This window comes from Oncorhynchus keta, unplaced genomic scaffold, assembly GCF_023373465.1.
Source record: "Oncorhynchus keta strain PuntledgeMale-10-30-2019 unplaced genomic scaffold, Oket_V2 Un_contig_22762_pilon_pilon, whole genome shotgun sequence".
Lineage (NCBI taxonomy): Eukaryota > Metazoa > Chordata > Actinopteri > Salmoniformes > Salmonidae > Oncorhynchus > Oncorhynchus keta.
In genome coordinates, this window is record NW_026283041.1 from 97,501 (window position 1) to 117,471 (window position 19,971).

General features: G+C 47.0%; 1 protein-coding gene and 1 long non-coding RNA gene across 4 annotated transcripts in view; one reads left to right on the forward strand and one right to left on the reverse strand.

Moving 5' to 3' along the window:
• The window catches only part of LOC127921614 (oxysterol-binding protein-related protein 8-like), a 74,847-nt gene that overhangs the window by 7,391 nt on the left and 47,485 nt on the right, over window positions 1-19,971 (reverse strand). The window contains 10 exon segments of the mRNA XM_052505190.1: window positions 3,489-3,578; window positions 4,279-4,376; window positions 7,642-7,740; window positions 8,003-8,099; window positions 10,029-10,127; window positions 10,380-10,461; window positions 10,908-11,092; window positions 12,487-12,712; window positions 15,189-15,351; window positions 15,643-15,727. Of these exon segments, the coding sequence (XP_052361150.1) occupies window positions 3,489-3,578; window positions 4,279-4,376; window positions 7,642-7,740; window positions 8,003-8,099; window positions 10,029-10,127; window positions 10,380-10,461; window positions 10,908-11,092; window positions 12,487-12,712; window positions 15,189-15,351; window positions 15,643-15,727 (1,224 nt within the window).
• On the forward strand, window positions 4,388-6,951 carry LOC127921615 (uncharacterized). Of its 3 annotated transcripts, XR_008109094.1 has the most exons (4): window positions 4,388-5,371; window positions 5,542-5,655; window positions 5,827-6,742; window positions 6,856-6,951. It is a non-coding gene; the product is annotated as an uncharacterized LOC127921615 (long non-coding RNA). The 3 variants fall into 3 exon arrangements; XR_008109092.1 differs by lacking the exon at window positions 6,856-6,951 and having other exon boundaries at window positions 5,827-6,823; XR_008109093.1 differs by lacking the exon at window positions 6,856-6,951 and having other exon boundaries at window positions 4,388-5,255; window positions 5,827-6,823.

Sequence of the window (19,971 nt, forward strand, 5' to 3'; positions counted from 1 at the left end):
TCTGGCTGTCAGTCAGTCAGTGTCTGGCTGTCAGTCAGTCAGTGTCTGGCTGTCAGTCAGTCAGTGTCTGGCTGTCAGTCAGTCAGTGTCTGGCTGTCTGTCAGTCAGTCTGTGTCTGGCTGTCTGTCTGTCAGTCAGTCTGTGTCTGTCTGTCAGTCAGTCTGGCTGTCAGTCAGTCAGTGTCTGGCTGTCAGTCAGTCAGTGTCTGGCTGTCAGTCAGTCAGTGTCTGGCTGTCAGTCAGTCAGTGTCTGGCTGTCAGTCAGTCAGTGTCTGGCTGTCAGTCAGTCAGTGTCAGGCTGTCAGTCAGTCTGTGTCTGGCTGTCTGTCAGTCTGTGTCTGGCTGTCTGTCAGTCTGTGTCTGGCTGTCAGTCAGTCAGTGTCTGGCTGTCAGTCAGTCAGTGTCTGGCTGTCAGTCAGTCAGTGTCTGGCTGTCAGTCAGTCAGTGTCTGGCTGTCAGTCAGTCAGTGTCTGGCTGTCAGTCAGTCAGTCTGTGTCTGGCTGTCAGTCAGTCTGTGTCTGGCTGTCTGTCAGTCTGTGTCTGGCTGTCTGTCAGTCTGTGTCTGGCTGTCTGTCAGTCTGTGTCTGGCTGTCTGTCAGTCTGTGTCTGGCTGTCTGTCAGTCTGTGTCTGGCTGTCTGTCAGTCTGTGTCTGGCTGTCTGTCAGTCTGTGTCTGGCTGTCTGTCAGTCTGTGTCTGGCTGTCAGTCAGTCCGTTTGTGCCTGTCGTCTGTCAGTCCGTTTGTGCCTGTCGTCTGTCAGTCCGTTTGTGCCTGTCGTCTGTCAGTCCGTTTGTGCCTGTCGTCTGTCAGTCCGTTTGTGCCTGTCGTCTGTCAGTCCGTTTGTGCCTGTCTGTCTGTCTGTCTGTCAGTCCGTTTGTGCCTGTCTGTCTGTCAGTCCGTTTGTGCCTGTCTGTCTGTCTGTCAGTCCGTTTGTGCCTGTCTGTCTGTCTGTCTGTCCGTTTGTGCCTGTCATCTGTCAGTCCGTTTGTGCCTGTCTGTCTGTCTGTCTGTCAGTCCGTTTGTGCCTGTCTGTCTGTCAGTCCGTTTGTGCCTGTCTGTCTGTCTGTCAGTCCGTTTGTGCCTGTCTGTCTGTCTGTCTGTCAGTCCGTTTGTGCCTGTCGTCTGTCAGTCCATTTGTGTCTGTCTGTCTGTCTGTCTGTCTGTCTGTCCGTTTGTGCCTGTCGTCTGTCAGTCCGTTTGTGCCTGTCATCTGTCAGTCCGTTTGTGCCTGTCGTCTGTCAGTCCGTTTGTGTCTGTCAGTCCGTTTGTGTCTGTCGTCTGTCAGTCCGTTTGTGTCTGTCTGTCTGTCTGTCTGTCTGTCTGTCTGTCTGTCTGTCTGTCTGTCTGTCTGTCTGTCTGTCTGAGGCCCAGCTTGAGAACACAGTAAAAGCCAGCTGGATCCAGCAGAAACCCAAATAACAAAATATATTGATTATGATATACTGTGTACGCAGCCTGTCACCATGACAAACTAACAGATATTATGATATACTGTGTACGCAGCCTGTCACCATGACAAACCAACAGATATTATGATATACTGTGTACGCAGCCTGTCACCATGACAAAATAACAGATATTATGATATACTGTGTATGCAGCCTGTCACCATGACAAACTAACAGATATTATGATATACTGTGTACGCAGCCTGTCACCATGACAAACTAACAGATATTATGATATACTGTGTACGCAGCCTGTCACCATGACAAACTAACAGATATTATAATACACTGTGTACGCAGCCTGTCACCATGACAAACTAACAGATATTATGATATACTGTGTACGCAGCCTGTCACCATGACAAACTAACAGATATTATGATATACTGTGTACGCAACCTGTCACCATGACAAACTGACAGATATTATGATATACTGTGTACGCAGCCTGTCACCATGACAAACTAACAGATATTATGATATACTGTGTATGCAGCCTGTCACCCTGACAAACGAACAGATATTATGATATACTGTGTACGCAGCCTGTCACCATGACAAACTAACAGATATTATGATATACTGGGTACGCAGCCTGTCACCATGACAAACTAACAGATATTATGATATACTGTGTATGCAGCCTGTCACCCTGACAAACGAACAGATATTATGATATACTGTGTACGCAGCCTGTCACCCTGACAAACTAACAGATATTATGATATACTGTGTATGCAGCCTGTCACCATGACAAACGAACAGATATTATGATATACTGTGTACGCAGCCTGTCACCCTGACAAACTAACAGTCTCAGTTTGACCTTTGGGGTGGAAAATAACTTTCCATACTTCGAAAGCTTTAAAAACTAATTCAATGCATGTGGCTAGGGGGCAGTATTCGGAAGTTCGGATGACAGACGTGCCCAAAGTAAACTGCCTGTTACTCAGGCCCAGAAGCTAGGATATGCATAGCTGGTGGCATTTGATAGAAAAAAACTCTAAAGTTTCAAAGACTGTTAAAATAATGTCTGTGATATAACAGAACTGATATGGCAGGTGAAAATCCGAGGAGAATCCATTCGAATTTCTTTTTTTTTAGGTCACCACCCATTCAAATGATTGTCTATGGGACATTCAAAGGAATTCCTCCCAGATTGCAGTTCCTATGGCTTCCACTAGATGTCAACAGTCTTTAGAAAGGGTTTCAGGTTTGTTTTCTGAAAAATGAGTTAGTAATTGAAGTTTTTCAAGGTGGCTCTCATTTGGACTGTAGTCTTGTGGGGCGTGGATGAGGTTGAGCACTCCGTTATTTATCTCCGGTATTGAACATATTACATTGAGTCTTAAATGTTATCGTTTCTTTACATATCAGGGAACCTGAGGATTGATTTGAAACGTTGTTTGACTTGTTTGGACAAAGTTTATTGTTAACTTTTGGGTTTCCATTGTATGCATGTTGAACGAGTGGAACGGGTGGATTACTGAATCAAACGCGCCAACTAAACTGACTTTTTTGTGATTTAAAGGACTTTATCGAACAAAACGACCATTTGTTGTGTAATTGGGACCCTTCGGATTGCAAACAGAGGAAGATCTTCAAAGGCAAGTGATTTATTTTATCTCTATTTCTGACTTTTGTGACGCCTCTGCTGGTTTGGAAAATGTTTTAAATGCTTTTGTATACAGGGCGCTGTCCTCAGATAATCGCATGGTATGCTTTTGCCGTAAAGCCTTTTTGAAATCTGACAAAGCAGTTGGATTAACCAGAAGTTAAGATGTTAAACAATGTGAGACACTTGTATTTTCATGAATGTTTAATATTACGATTTTTGTATTTTGAATTTCGCGCTCTGCAATTTCACCGGATATTGTCGAGGTGGGTCACTAGCACCCCACCTAGCCCAAGGAGGTTATTAAAGAGAAGCGTAGGGTCGTGTTCATTAGGGCACCAACGTTTGCAACAGAAAACAAAAATAAGCATTTCTAGTCCCAAACTGTTTGTCAGTTTTCCTTCTGTTGGAGACATAATGAACTTACCCAGTGTCCCTCCAGCGTAGCCAGCACCTCCTTCCCCAGCTTGATCTTTCCAGAAACCTGGTTTACACTGTCATTGTTACCCAAGAACGGCTGAAAAGAGAGGGGAGGGTGACGCTTTATGTTACAGCCCTGTTTAACCTGGTTCTTACCTGGTATTTACATGGCATCAAAGTGGAGACATGGTTACCATGTTACATGGCACCAATGGATCATTTCTGGTAATGACCTCAGAGAATCCAACCGTCTTGGTAACTACCTGGTACCAAATGGGACATATTGATGCTTGTATCTTAAAAGAAACAACTGTGTACATAGCTACTAATCTAACTATACTATTACTCTAGGAAGCTACCACTAAAACAAGTACTATATAAGTTTTACCTGGTAAGTAGAAGGCTGTAAAATAAAGTGTTCCAGAAAGGAGGATTCATCACATTGGTATTTTGAAGTTCAAGATGCAGCACAGGGGTGGGTCAGGCAACCCTCCTCTTGGATAGGTACTGGGTATGCAGGCTTTTGTTCCAACCCCACTTTAAAACACCTGATTCAGATAATGAAGGTCCTGTTGAGCAGCTAATTAGCAGAATCAGTTGTGCTCCATTGGGGCTGGAGCAAAAGCCTGCAGGTGGGTCCTGTAGCTCTCCAAGTTGAGGGTTGTCCCCTCTCCCTCCCATCTACAGCTTCATTAGAGTTTATAGGACTAAAACGGCTTAATGCAGTTTGAAGCTTTTGTTCATTAAAGACTAAAAGCCTAATGATTGAGGCTAAAGAACAAGTTATTTCCTCCTACCTTGAGTTTGAACTCGAGCTGGGCACTGTATCCCGTCTTCTCACAGGCAATGGTGATCTGGCCAGCCAGCTCCAGAGTCATGGTGCCATACAGGATGCCTGAGAGAGGGTGGATAGTTACTATACACTACAGTGGAGATGGTGCCCTACAGAGGGTGGATAGTTACTATACACTACAGTGGAGATGGTGCCCTACAGAGGGTGGATAGTTACTATACACTACAGTGGAGATGGTGCCCTACAGAGGGAGGATAGTTAGTATACACTACTGTAGAGATGGTGCCCTACAGAGGGAGGATAGTTAGTATACACTACTGTAGAGATGGTACCCTAGAGGGAGGATAGTTAGTATACACTACAGTAGAGATGGTACCCTACAGAGGGAGGATAGTTAGTATACACTACAGTAGAGATGGTACCCTACAGAGGGAGGATAGTTAGTATACACTACAGTAGTGTGCAGTGTAAGGGTTTATTCCATTTAAATGAATTCCATTCAGGAAGTAAACTGACATTCTGATTCCAATGTTCCCCGTTCCTTTCATATTGACTGATGTGAAATCGTATTGACCCAAACCCTGGTAGTGTGTGAATCAGGACTGATTCAGTTAGTAGTTAAGTATATTTCCAGTATTACAGACTTTCCAGTCAGTCTGTATGACTAGAGACGTCATGTTGAATCTACTTCCTATGTAGAAGAAAGGGACGTGTTGCTTCAGGGTTGGGCTCAAGGCAGTCAATTCAGTAAGTGATTTGAATTTAAAATCCAAAATGTTTAATACTTCTGACATAAACAGCTTCTCCTTTTCAGATTATTAAGAAGTCATTAAAAATAGATGGACTCCTTTTAATTATTGAATTGTAATTTCAGTTTACTTCCTGAATTGACTGACTTCAATTTAGGTGGGCATATATCATTCTAAGGGTATTCATGTAATGTGTGTTGCTTTCACAGTAAGACTCCAGTCAGTAAAAGAGGTCAGACCTTAATGCAATGTGTGTTGCTTTCACAGTGAGACTCCAGTCAGTAAAAGAGGTCAGACCTTAATGTAATGTGTGTTGCTTTCACAGTAAGACTCCAGTCAGTAAAAGAGGTCAGACCTTAATGCAATGTGTGTTGCTTTCACAGTGAGACTCCAGTCAGTAAAAGAGGTCAGACCTTAATGTAATGTGTGTTGCTTTCACAGTAAGACTCCAGTCAGTAAGAGGTCAGACCTTAATGCAATGTGTGTTGCTTTCACAGTAAGACTCAGTCAGTAAAGAGGTCAGACCTTAATGCAATGTGTGTTGCTTTCACAGTAAGACTCCAGTCAGTAAGAGGTCAGACCTTAATGCAATGTGTGTTGCTTTCACAGTAAGACTCCAGTCAGTAAAAGAGGTCAGACCTTAATGCAATGTGTGTTGCTTTCACAGTAAGACTCCAGTCAGTAAAGAGGTCAGACCTTAATGCAATGTGTGTTGCTTTCACAGTAAGACTCCAGTCAGTAAAAGAGGTCAGACCTTAATGCAATTGAATGTGTTGCTTTCACAGTGAGACTCAGTCTAAGAGGTCAGACCTTAATGCAATGTGTGTTGCTTTCACAGTAAGACTCCAGTCAGTAAGAGGTCAGACCTTAATGCAATGTGTGTTGCTTTCACAGTAAGACTCCAGTCAGTAAAAGAGGTCAGACCTTAATGCAATGTGTGTTGCTTTCACAGTAAGACTCCAGTCAGTAAGAGGTCAGACCTTAATGCAATGTGTGTTGCTTTCACAGTAAGACTCCAGTCAGTAAAAGAGGTCAGACCTTAATGCAATGTGTGTTGCTTTCACAGTAAGACTCCAGTCAGTAAGAGGTCAGACCTTAATGCAATGTGTGTTGCTTTCACAGTAAGACTCCAGTCAGTAAAAGAGGTCAGACCTTAATGCAATGTGTGTTGCTTTCACAGTAAGACTCCAGTCAGTAAAAGAGGTCAGACCTTAATGCAATGTGTGTTGCTTTCACAGTAAGACTCCAGTCAGTAAAAGAGGTCAGACCTTAATGCAATGTGTGTTGCTTTCACAGTGAGACTCCAGTCAGTAAGAGGTCAGACCTTAATGCAATGTGTGTTGCTTTCACAGTAAGACTCCAGTCAGTAAAAGAGGTCAGACCTTAATGCAATGTGTGTTGCTTTCACAGTAAGACTCCAGTCAGTAAGAGGTCAGACCTTAATGCAATGTGTGTTGCTTTCACAGTAAGACTCCAGTCAGTAAAAGAGGTCAGACCTTAATGCAATGTGTGTTGCTTTCACAGTAAGACTCCAGTCAGTAAAAGAGGTCAGACCTTAATGCAATGTGTGTTGCTTTCACAGTAAGACTCCAGTCAGTAAAAGAGGTCAGACCTTAATGCAATGTGTGTTGCTTTCACAGTGAGACTCCAGTCAGTAAGAGGTCAGACCTTAATGCAATGTGTGTTGCTTTCACAGTAAGACTCCAGTCAGTAAAAGAGGTCAGACCTTAATGCAATGTGTGTTGCTTTCACAGTAAGACTCCAGTCAGTAAAAGAGGTCAGACCTTAATGCAATGTGTGTTGCTTTCACAGTAAGACAGTCAGTAAAAGAGGTCAGACCTTAATGCAATGTGTGTTGCTTTCACAGTAAGACTCCAGTCAGTAAGAGGTCAGACCTTAATGCAATGTGTGTTGCTTTCACAGTAAGACTCCAGTCAGTAAGAGGTCAGACCTTAATGCAATGTGTGATGCTTTCACAGTAAGACTCCAGTCAGTAAGAGGTCAGACCTTAATGCATGCTTTCACAGTAAGACTCCAGTCAGTAAGAGGTCAGACCTTAATGCAATGTGTGATGCTTTCACAGTAAGACTCAGTCAGTAAAAGAGGTCAGACCTTAATGCAATGTGTGATGCTTTCACAGTAAGACTCCAGTCAGTAAAAGAGGTCAGACCTTAATGCAATGTGTGATGCTTTCACAGTAAGACTCCAGTCAGTAAAAGAGGTCAGACCTTAATGCAATGTGTGATGCTTTCACAGTAAGACTCCAGTCAGTAAAAGAGGTCAGACCTTAATGCAATGTGATGCTTTCACAGTAAGACTCCAGTCAGTAAAGAGGTCATAATGCAATGTGTGATGCAGTAAGACTCCAGTCAGTAAAAGAGGTCAGACCTTAATGCAATGTGTGTTGCTTTCACATTAAGACTCCAGTCAGTAAGAGGTCAGACCTTAATGCAATGTGTGTTGCTTTCACATTAAGACTCCAGTCAGTAAGAGGTCAGACCTTAATGCAATGTGTGTTGCTTTCACATTAAGACTTCAGTCAGTAAAAGAGGTCAGACCTTACTTAATGCAATGTGTGTTGCTTTCACAGTAAGACTCCAGTCAGTAAGAGGTCAGACCTTTGCAGTGGGCGTAGGGCATGTTCATGACGTAGTCTTCTCCTCTGTTGAGAAATGTGAGCCGAGCCTCTCCGTCCAATATGGCCGACAAGGAGTTTCCTGCAAAGAGACACATCGTCATGACAACACCCAGGAAAGGGTGTTAACACAGATAAAACATTTGTTGGGTGCGCCTTTATAATTATTATTATTTTTGTTTTCAGCAGAAATGTGTTACCAAATATTCACTTCCCACTTTTAACTAGACATGCCCGACGTATCTATCTATATGGATTTGCTGTTTGGTAGGTGTGTGTGTGTGTGTGTGTGTGTGTGTGTGTGTGTGTGTGTGTGTGTGTGTGTACATGAGTGTGTGTTGTACCGTAGAACTTGGACTTGGCCAGGATGCTTCCGCTGAGACAGAAGCCGTCCTTCCTGTTACTGACGTAGAACGCTGACACTGGAGGATGATGGGACACCTGACAGGGAGAGAAGGTGATTGGTCTAAGGTCAGGAGGACAGGTACTGGAAGCTAGCCCTGATCATAGCCAGTCTACCAGAAGATGTCATGTTGTAGAGTCTAGACCTTCTGAGAATCACATTCCTTCTTTCATCCATCCATCCAACAACCCATCCATCCACCATCCATCCACCAACCCATCCATCCATCCATCAACCCGTCCAACCATCCATCCATCCATCAATCCATCCATCCATCCACCAACCCGTCCAACCATCCATCAACCCGTCCAACCATCCATCCATCCATCCAACCATCCATCCATCCACCAACCCGTCCAACCATCCATCCATCCACCAACCCGTCCAACCATCCATCCATCCACCAACCCGTCCAACCATCCATCCATCCACCAACCCGTCCAACCATCCATCCATCAATCCAACCATCCATCCATCAACCCGTCCAACCATCCATCCATCAACCCGTCCATTCACCATCCATCCATCCATCAACCCGTCCAACCATCCATCCATCAACCCGTCCAACCATCCATCCATCCACCAACCCGTCCAACCATCCATCCATCCATCCACCAACCCGTCCAACCATCCATCAACCCGTCCATCCATCCATCAACCCGTCCAACCATCCATCCATCAACCCGTCCAACCATCCATCCATCCATCAACCCGTCCAACCATCCATCCATCAACCCGTCCAACCATCCATCCATCCACCAACCCATCCAACCATCCATCCATCCATCCATCCATCCATCCATCCATCCATCCATCCACCAACCCGTCCAACCATCCATCCATCCACCAACCCGTCCAACCATCCATCCATCAACCCGTCCAACCATCCATCCATCAACCGTCCAACCATCCATCCATCCACCAACCCGTCCAACCATCCATCCATCAACCCGTCCAACCATCCATCCACCAACCCGTCCAACCATCCATCCATCAACCCATCCACCATCCATCCATCCATCAACCTGTCCATCCATCTACCAACCCGTCCAACCATCCATCCATCCATCAACCCGTCCAACCATCCATCCACCAACCTGTCCATCCATCTACCAACCCGTCCAACCATCCATCCACCCATCCATCAACCTGTCCAACCATCCACCAACCTGTCCATCCATCTACCAACCCATCAAACCATCCATCCATCCACCAACCTGTCAAACTATCCATCTATTCATCCACCAACCCAACCATCCATCCACCAACTTGTCGATCCATCCATCCATCCACCAACCCATCAAACCATCCATCCACTATCCATCCATCCATCAACCGGTCCATCCATCCATCCACCAACCCGTCCATCCATCCATCCATCCACCAACCCGTCCATCCATCCATCAACCATCCATCCATCCACTAACCGGTCCATCCATCTATCCACCAACCCGTCCATCCATCCATCCACCAACCCATCAAACCACCCATCCACTATCCATCCATCCACCAACCCGTCCATCCATCCATCCATCCAACCCATCCAACCATCCATCCACCAAACAATCCATTCACCAACCCATCCATCCATCCATCCGCCAACCCATCAAACCATCCATCCACTATCCATCCATCCATCCATCCATCCATCCATCCATCCATCCATCCATCAACCCATCAAACCATCCATCCACTCCATCCATCCATCCATCAACCGGTCCATCCACTCCGTCCATCCATCCATCCATCCATCCATCCATCCATCCATCCATCCATCCATCCATCCATCCATCCATCCATCCATCCATCCATCCATCCACCAACCCGTCGATCCATCTATCCACTCCCCCACACATTCATAATTTACATACTAACTACAACGTGAATCAATTGCTCAAATGTCAGATTAAAAACCCCAATCAGACAATCACATACTAGGGAGCAGTCTCCCCTCCTGGCTCTGTTACCTGTTCAGAAATGTAGAATGTCTTGCTGTTGGTCTTGCTATGGAGCCACATGCAGCGGTAGGTCTCACCGATGATGGGATTATATGGCTTCTTCAGGCCCTGGTTTTCAGAAGGAGGAAAAACTGAGCTTTAGATACGTCCGCTGAATGGTAGAGATACCGAGGGACATCTTGTCACATCCAGAACAGATCATTAGGCACCTAACAGAAGAAATGGACTGAAATAGAGGGACGACCAGGTCCTATCCAGTAAGAAACATTTACTTTTCTTTTTTAGAAAAATGTTTTCCACTGTTTTCCTAATGAACATGACCCTGCTGAAACTGTGATTTTAAGTGAATGTTCTAATCACCTGTGGCTTTTTGTAGAATCCAGAGATATACCACTTCACTACTTTCTTCATCCTGTTGTAGGCATTCTCCTCCACAGCTGCCCTGGAAATGATCAACAACAAATCGCAATGAGGACCTAAATCAAGTTAAAGATACATCTTTGAATATTTGTCTGTATCTTTGGCAGGTCTGACTATACTGTCCTACTATATAAGACCTTTGATTGGTCAGCTTGGTAGTACTGTCCCAGCAGGCAATACTAGTTAAAATTACATAATTACAACCGTAGTACTGACTCAGAGAGGAAGTCAGCATGGTAGTAGTACTGACAGAGAGGAAGTCAGTACTGACTCAGAGGAAGTCAGCATGGTAGTAGTACTGACTCAGTCAGAGGAAGTCAGAGAGGAGTCAGCATGGTAGTAGTACTGACTCAGAGAGGAAGTCAGCATGGTAGCAGTACTGACTCAGAGAGGAAGTCCAGAGGAGAAGCATGGCAGCAGTACTGACTCAGAGTAGCAGTACTGAGTCACCATGGTAGCAGTACTTACTCAGAGAGGAAGTCAGCATGGTAGTAGTAGTCGGACAGCTTGTCCAGGAAGGAGCGTGGCTCCAGGATGAAGGTGGGCAGGACCACTTTAGACAGGTCCATCCCAGGCCTGACCTGCTTCAGCAGCGTCCAGATCAGAGACTTATTCTCCTCCGACACCGTCTCTGTCTGGGAGGCCTCACCAGCCTGGGACACACACATATAAAGGTTTGGTGATTTACTGTACACACCACACACACTTTCATATTGCAATGAATTCTGGGGTTAGTCCTGACCGGGTCTTAAAGCCGCTACAGCAACTGTAAAGCCAACATCGTAGCTGTTGCGCCAAGAGATCCACACCTGTTGATGAGGTTGCTAGGTGATGGGCTATGTAAGGTCACAGTATTCACATAGGGTTGGAGTATATACCTATATGATACAAGCACATTATGGAGTTGCTCCAACGTGACATTATTCAGTTTGAACATCTCTCCTGTCTGAAAAACTTCATCAGTTATCAATCAGTTCATTATTCACGTCATTGCTCTTCCCATTTTAGCATCTGCTGGCTGTATGATTCCAGCTATCGAAAATGACAATTCTAATTCACCACAGAACAGCTGGGAGGGATTTCACGCAGGCAGGCATACAAGCGCAAACACCCCCCCCTCTTTCAAATATAATTTCTTCATGCCCTGCCTGTGGCACTTGGCTGAGGCTATATTAATAGTGCTGAAGATGTCAGAATCATGAACAAATGATTTACGAATCTCCATCAAACCTCTGAAGACTTGTTGTCCAATCCTAACGGAGTGCGGTTTTGTCACGTATAACATTCTACATACTGCAGCAGAACTGTGGCAGAAGAGATGCACGTCCTGATTACTTGTCTATTGCAATTGAGGTTCCAACGTGTCAAAAATAAAAGAGGTTAGACAATGGGACATAAGACAGAGATAGAGGGTTAGAGAGAGATCACAGACAGGCTGATTTAAGGGCTGTCTGAGGCTTCACTCTGAAGACTGCTGCCCACACACACACAGACGGACACACACACACACACCACTCTTGATGGACGCCTCGACTCTGCTCCTTTCACTTCTCGTTCAAAAAGTGTGGCGGCGGCTAGCCTAGCGGTTAAGACTGTTGGGCCAGTAACTGAAAGGTCTCTGGTTCGAATCCTCGAGCTGGCAAGGTGGAAATATCTGCCGTTCTGCCCTTGAGCAAGGCAGTTAACTGCTGCCCAGGCGCCGATGATGGTGATTAAAGGCAGCCCCCCACACCTCTCTGATTCAGAATTCATTCAGTTCCCAGTATCATCTAACTCTTCCTCATCTTAAACAAAGGTTTATCAAGTGTTCGCACTGTGTTCAAGGAAATGCCACTTATTTTCTCTTAAGAAAATTCTCTGAGGTCTTAAATCTTAAAAAATATCAAATCAAGCTGATTCTCTCCAATGTTACTGAGTCAAACTTTCCTTGGGAGAAAATTCTCACATCGCTTGTCCAATCAGATGCATTTATACAGAGTAAGCTGGGCTCAGTTCCCCTGACCAATAAGAGCCAGCGGTACTGACTACGCTCATCATCATTCCTCACCTCTCCCAGCTCCTCCTGGGACTGTTCCAGGTACGGAGTCTCCTGCAGGGCCTCGTTGGGGTCAAGGTCAATGTAGGAGTCATCCTGACGTTCCGACGTGTCACTGTCACTCTCCTCGCTCTTCCCCAGACCCTCCACGTCTGACTCCTCGTGGTCCTGCTCCCCCTCCCGGTCCGACTTGTCTGAGTACAGGTCCGGGTCCTTGAACTGGTCACTGTCGTTGAACCTAGTGGGAATAACAAGGAGGATGGATTCAAAGGACAGTTCACACTCAACACTTTCTGCTAAACACAATCATCACAGTTTTTGCTCTGCACTGAAAGTGCATCTAGAAAACCTGACTGCTGCTGAAATGCAAAACAAATTGTTATTGTACTAACAGTGGACTAATGAACAACATACTGAAAGATAACTTGCCATTACCACTACCAATAGCACGGTGCATGAATACAGAGCTCCTCATGCCTTACTGCATAAAGCTCTTTTTGAGCAATCCCTGCAGAGTTGACAAAAGCACAGAAATTCTCCACAGCAGCCAAATCCCCCAGTACAACACAGACCCTTTGAAAGTTCAAAGCCTCAAGAAGACAGTGCTCTCCTCTCGAAAAGGAGAACACATGCATTCTTTATAAACTACAATCAACTCCGATGCATTCACAGATAACAGATACAACCAGTCAGACAACCAGTCGTCTCAGGGGAAATGTATCCTCACAAAGCACATGGAAATAGACCACAAGAGCTCAAACAGACTGCAGACGAGAGTAGAATACAGATTTGCTGCTCCACGTAGAGACACAGAGAGATGGGTTCAGACCAGGCTTGTAACAGCTCCACATTCAAATAGACAACTAATCACGGTCTTCAGTCTGAACTGAGTCATGGGTGTTGCTGCAGAGGCTGGAAGCAGAGCTTGCATACCCAGTAGCTCTCCAGAGGAGTTTTCACACTACTGAGCTGTACCGCGCTGGTCTGGTTACACATCCAACATAGTTGGACCCTGCTGAGGAGGACAGTTTGGTTTTAAAACATCTGATCTAGAAGAAAAAGAAACGCACACCTATTAAGATGAGGTGCTGGCTAGCGGAGTAGAAAACTTGAAAATAAAAGAGAGCCAGCTCAGTTTGACGAGGGTTGTCAGAATAGAGTTGGAGAGCCGTGGCTGGGCTAGAGCGGAGAGACCGTACTGTAGGCTGGGCTAGAGCAGAGAGACCGTACTGTAGACTGGGCTAGAGCGGAGAGACCGTACTGTAGGCTGGGCTAGAGCGGAGAGACCGTACTGTAGGCTGGGCTAGAGCGGAGAGACCGTACTGTAGGCTGGGCTAGAGCAGAGAGACCATACTGTAGGCTGGGCTAGAGCAGAGAGACCGTACTGTAGGCTGGACTAGAGCGGAGAGACCGTACTGTAGGCTGGGCTAGAGCAGAGAGACCGTACTGTAGGCTGGGCTAGAGCAGAGAGACCGTACTGTAGGCTGGGCTAGAGCAGAGAGACTGTACTATAGGCTGGGCTAGAGCAAAGAGACCGTACTGTAGGCTGGACTAGAGCAGAGAGACCGTACTGTAGGCTGGGCTAGAGCAGAGAGACCGTACTATAGGCTGGGCTAGAGCAGAGAGACCGTACTGTAGGCTGGGCTAGAGCAGAGAGACCGTACTGTAGGCTGGGCTAGAGCAGAGAGACCATACTGTAGGCTGGGCTAGAGCAGAGAGGCCGTACTGTAGGCTGGACTAGAGCAGAGAGACCGTACTGTAGGCTGGGCTAGAGCGGAGAGACCGTACTGTAGGCTGGGCTAGAGCAGAGAGACATTACTGTAGGCTGGACTAGAGCGGAGAGACCGTACTGTAGGCTGGACTAGAGCGGAGAGACCGTACTGTAGGCTGGACTAGAGCAGAGAGACCGTACTGTAGGCTGGACTAGAGCAGAGAGACCGTACTGTAGGCTGGGCTAGAGCGGAGAGACCGTACTGTAGGCTGGGCTAGAGCAGAGAGACTGTACTATAGGCTGGGCTAGAGCAGAGAGACCGTACTGTAGGCTGGACTAGAGCGGAGAGACCGTACGACCGTACTGTAGGCTGGGCTAGAGCAGAGAGACCGTACTGTAGGCTGGGCTAGAGCGGAGCGACCGTACTGTAGGCTGAGCTAGAGCAGAGAGACCGTACTATAGGCTGGGCTAGAGCAGAGAGACCGTACTGTAGGCTGGACTAGAGCGGAGAGACCGTACTGTAGGCTGGGCTAGAGCGGAGAGACCGTACTGTAGGCTGGGCTAGAGCAGAGAGACCATACTGTAGGCTGAGCCAGAGCGGAGAGCCCATACTGTAGGCTGGGCTAGAGCGGAGAGACCATACTGTAGGCTGGACTAGAGCAGAGAGACCGTACTGTAGGCTGGGCTAGGGCAGAGAGACCGTACTGTAGGCTGGGCTAGAGCAGAGAGACCGTACTGTAGGCTGAGCTAGAGCAGAGAGACCGTACTGTAGGCTGGGCTAGAGCTGAGAGACCGTACTGTAGGCTGGACTAGAGCAGAGAGACCGTACTGTAGGCTGGGCTAGGGCAGAGAGACCGTACTGTAGGCTGGGCTAGGGCAGAGAGACCGTACTGTAGGCTGGGCTAGAGCAGAGAGACCGTACTGTAGGCTGGGCTAGAGCAGAGAGACCGTACTGTAGGCTGGGTTAGAGCAGAGAGACCGTACTGTAGACTGGCAGACTCACTGGAAACCCTGCATGTTGTGGGCTCTCAGCAGGCTGTAGAAGTTAATTTGGGAGCTCTCCCCGGCCGTGCTGGCCAGCTCCTCCTTGCCCTCGCGGATCATAGTCCGCTTCAGGAGGCCGGAGCACTTCAGAGCCAGCTCCAGAGCATCCATCCAACAACGGCCTGGTGGAGAGGAGACAGGGGAGTTGACAGGCTACACTAGAGTCCTACACACATACAGATAACCACACACACATGGAAGAACAGGAAACACTTGCACACACACACACACACACACACACACACACACACACACACACACACACACACACACACACACACACACACACACACACACACACACACACACACACACACACACACACACAAAAGCATTCAATCATATAAACACAAATTGGTGGGAAAAAATTATATTGAACAAATCTGAAAACACATCAGTGTCCTGTCTCTTACCGTCTGACTCAGAGGTGGCGCGGAAGATGAGGTGGCTGCCGGGTAATGGCTGTGTGATGGAACCCACCGCCTCTCCTTTAGGACCCTGACACATGGAGAGAGAGAGGAGGAGGAGAGGAGGGAGGGGTTTCCACTCTGGAGACGGGGAGAGAGATAGGAGGAAGGGGGAGAGAGAGAGAGAGAGAGAGAGAGAGAGAGAGAGAGAGAGAGTGACACATGGAGAGAGAGGAGGAGGGGGAGGGTTTGGTAAAGATCCACTCTGGAACCTTATACTACCACTATGGCACTGACAGCTATCACCAAGCCAAAGCCCATGGGAAGGTATGTGTGTGTGTGTATGTGCGTGTGTAGCTGAACATGACTCCTCACATTCCCCTAGGGTGAATGAATGGGTCCTGTTGGCAAGTCCCTTTGACAACACTGATGTCCAGTTTGGCCGTCCAATAGGGAGGGTGCTTTGTTTAACAATCCCTTTATTGATTGGTTGGAGGGTCATTCATATGGCGTGCATGCATCCCAATGGCACCATAGTCTGGTTCTTATTATGTAAATATTCTGTAAGTAAGCATTTCAGGTTAAGGTCAACACCTGTTGTATTTGGCACATGTGACAAATAAAATATGATTTGATATTCCTATTAAGTGCATTACTTTTGACTAGGGCCCATTGATGCCATTTGGGATAAACCCATAGTCCATTTTACAGTGGTAAGGGTGTGGTGACATGTCGTGCGTACTAAAGACAAAAGGTTTAGGGCAGGGTTCCCCAACTGGGGCCAGCAGGTGGTTTTATTTGGCCTCCCAAACATAAATAAAAAATTAAAAAATAGAGATATTCTTTATTGTTGGACATAAAATAATGGAAATCAGCTCCAATTGATTTTTAATGAGAAAATCTGTTCTCAAGTATAAGATAGAGATGTGATCGTAAGCAAATGTAAGCAAGGTTTGAAAGGATGATGTTTTAGTCAAATATTATATCTGTTTGGTCTTCTTGCGGTCAATTTACAGTCTACTAATTATTAGTAATTATGTTCCGACCCCCCGACCAGTCGCTCAACAATAATAAAAGCATCCCAGGGCTGAATCTAGTGGATGATCCCTGGTCGAGGGGGTATCGTTACACTGTCACTACTACCCTCACTACATACATATCCCAGGGCTGAATCTAGTGGATGATCCCTGGTCGAGGGGGTATCGTTACACTGTCACTACTACCCTCACTACATACATATCCCAGGGCTGAATCTAGTGGATGATCCCTGGTCGAGGGGGTATCGTTACACTGTCACTACTACCCTCACTACATATTTACATGGTAGATGAAACAGTGCTGTCACTCACACAGAGATTAACCTAATGTGATAAAGCAGGTAAAACATTCAGCGATTATGATTTGAAATGTGAAGAACCTTCAGCTAGACTATTTAAATGTTAATTGTGTGCATCATTATGTTAACATTCTTATTGACAGGGGAGGAAAAGGGGGAAAAATTCAATGTTGAATGGTATTTAATTGAAATGAAAGAAGCAGAACTTTGACCCGGATGTGAAGGATGGAGCGCGTCTGGCTAATCAAAAGGTTTTATCTTGTGGTAATTGAATAGTCTTGAGCACCAGTCTCTTTAGCTAACCTTGCACTCCTTGTCATTGCCAAAGACATTGGCCTTTCGGCAATCTCAACATTCAATATGCGCTGGATTTACAGCAGAGGTGCTCATAGACGGGTTAGTTGACAACGTCACGAAAACAATGTGCACGCTTCAATGGGGCAGAAGTCTGTGAGATGTTGAGATTCTGAAAGGTCAAATAGCGAACTGCAATGACAAGAAGCTACCATGTGGGGAATTGTAACTGGCTCGTTTCAGCTTATTTCTTGATACCATATCTTGTTTTGAGGTGTTTCGACTGATTTCATGGCAATGCTAATAAGGCACAAATGTGCTATCTAGCTAAACAACAACTTTAACAATATATATGAGAGACGTTCGTTATGCAAATGTATTTGTTCTCAATAAACACTGGAGCTGAAACATAGTTAACATGGGGTCAACAATCTAATCCAACCCGTCTGTTTGCCCCATAGTTGTGTTCTCAATAAACACTGGAGCTGAAACATAGTTAACATGGGGTCAACAATCTAATCCAGCCCGTCTGTTTGCCCCATAGTTGTGTTCTCAATAAACACTGGAGCTGAAACATAGTTAACATGGGGTCAACAATCTAATCCAGCCCGTCTGTTTGCCCCATAGTTCTGTTCTCAATAAACACAAGGCAGGCAATATGCTCGACCTCATCTTTACTAGATGCTGTTCTTCCACTAACCTCATTGCAACTCCCCTCCAAGTCTCCGACCACTACCTTGTGTATCATTTTCCCTCTCGCTCTCATCCAACACTTCCCACACTGCCCCTACTCGGATGGTATCGCGCCGTCCCAACCTTCGCTCTCTCTCCCCCGCTACTCTCTCCTCTTCCATCCTATCATCTCTTCCCTCTGCTCAAACCTTCTCCAACCTATCTCCTGATTCTGCCTCCTCAACCCTCCTCTCCTCCCTTTCTGCATCCTTTGACTCTCTATGTCCCCTATCTTCCAGGCCGGCTCGGTCCTCCCCTCCCGCTCCGTGGCTCGACGACTCTTTGCGAGCTCACAGAACAGGGCTCCGGGCAGCCGAGCGGAAATGGAGGAAAACTTGCCTCCCTGCGGACCTGGCATCCTTTCGCTCCCTCCTCTCTACATTTTCCTCCTCTGTCTCTGCTGCTAAAGCCACTTTCTACCACTCTAAATTCCAAGCATCTGCCTCTAACCCTAGGAAGCTCTTTGCCACCTTCTCCTCCCTCCTGAATCCTCCCCCCCCCTCCTCCCTCTCTGCAGATGACTTCGTCAACCATTTTGAAAAGAAGGTCGACGACACCCGATCCTCGTTTGCTAAGTCAAACGACACCGCTGGTTCTGCTCACACTGCCCCACCCTATGCTCTGACCTCTTTCTCCCTCTCTCTCCAGATGAAATCTCGCGTCTTGTGACGGCCGGCCGCCCAACAACCTGCCCGCTCGACCCTATCCCCTCCTCTCTTCTCCAGACCATTTCCGGAGACCTTCTCCCTTACCTCACCTCGCTCATCAACTCATCCCTGACCGCTGGCTACGTCCCTCCCGTCTTCAAGAGAGTGAGAGTTGCACCCCTTCTGAAAAAACCTACACTCGATCCCTCCGATGTCAACAACTACAGACCAGTATCCCTTCTCTCTTTTCTCTCCAAAACTCTTGAGCGTGCCGTCCTTGGCCAGCTCTACCGCTATCTCTCTCAGAATGACCTTCTTGATCCAAATCAGTCAGGTTTCAAGACTAGTCATTCAACTGAGACTGCTCTTCTCTGTATCACGGAGGCGCTCCGCACTGCTAAAGCTAACTCTCTCTCCTCTGCTCTCATCCTTCTAGACCTATCGGCTGCCTTCGATACTGTGAACCATCAGATCCTCCTCTCCACCCTCTCCGAGTTGGGCATCTCCGGCGCGGCCCACGCTTGGATTGCGTCCTACCTGACAGGTCGCTCCTACCAGGTGGCGTGGCGAGAATCTGTCTCCCTCACCACGCGCTCTCACCACTGGTGTCCCCAGGGCTCTGTTCTAGGCCCTCTCTTATTCTCGCTATACACCAAGTCACTTGGCTCTGTCATAACCTCACATGGTCTCTCCTATCATTGCTATGCAGACGACACACAATTAATCTTCTCCTTTCCCCCTTCTGATGACCAGGTGGCGAATCGCATCTCTGCATGTCTGGCAGACATATCAGTGTGGATGACGGATCACCACCTCAAGCTGAACCTCAGCAAGACGGAGCTCCTCTTCCTCCCGGGGAAGGACTGCCCGTTCCATGATCTCGCCATCACGGTTGACAACTCCATTGTGTCCTCCTCCCAGAGCGCTAAGAACCTTGGCGTGATCCTGGACAACACCCTGACGTTCTCAACTAACATCAAGGCGGTGTCCCGTTCCTGTAGGTTCATGCTCTACAACATCCGCAGAGTACGACCCTGCCTCACACAGGAAGCGGCGCAGGTCCTAATCCAGGCACTTGTCATCTCCCGTCTTGATTACTGCAACTCGCTGTTGGCTGGGCTCCCTGCCTGTGCCATTAAACCCCTACAACTCATCCAGAACGCCGCAGCCCGTCTGGTGTTCAACCTTCCCAAGTTCTCGCACGTCACCCCGCTCCTCCGCTCTCTCCACTGGCTTCCAGTTGAAGCTCGCATCCGCTACAAGACCATGGTGCTTGCCTACGGAGCTGTGAGGGGAACGGCACCTCAGTACCTCCAGGCTCTGATC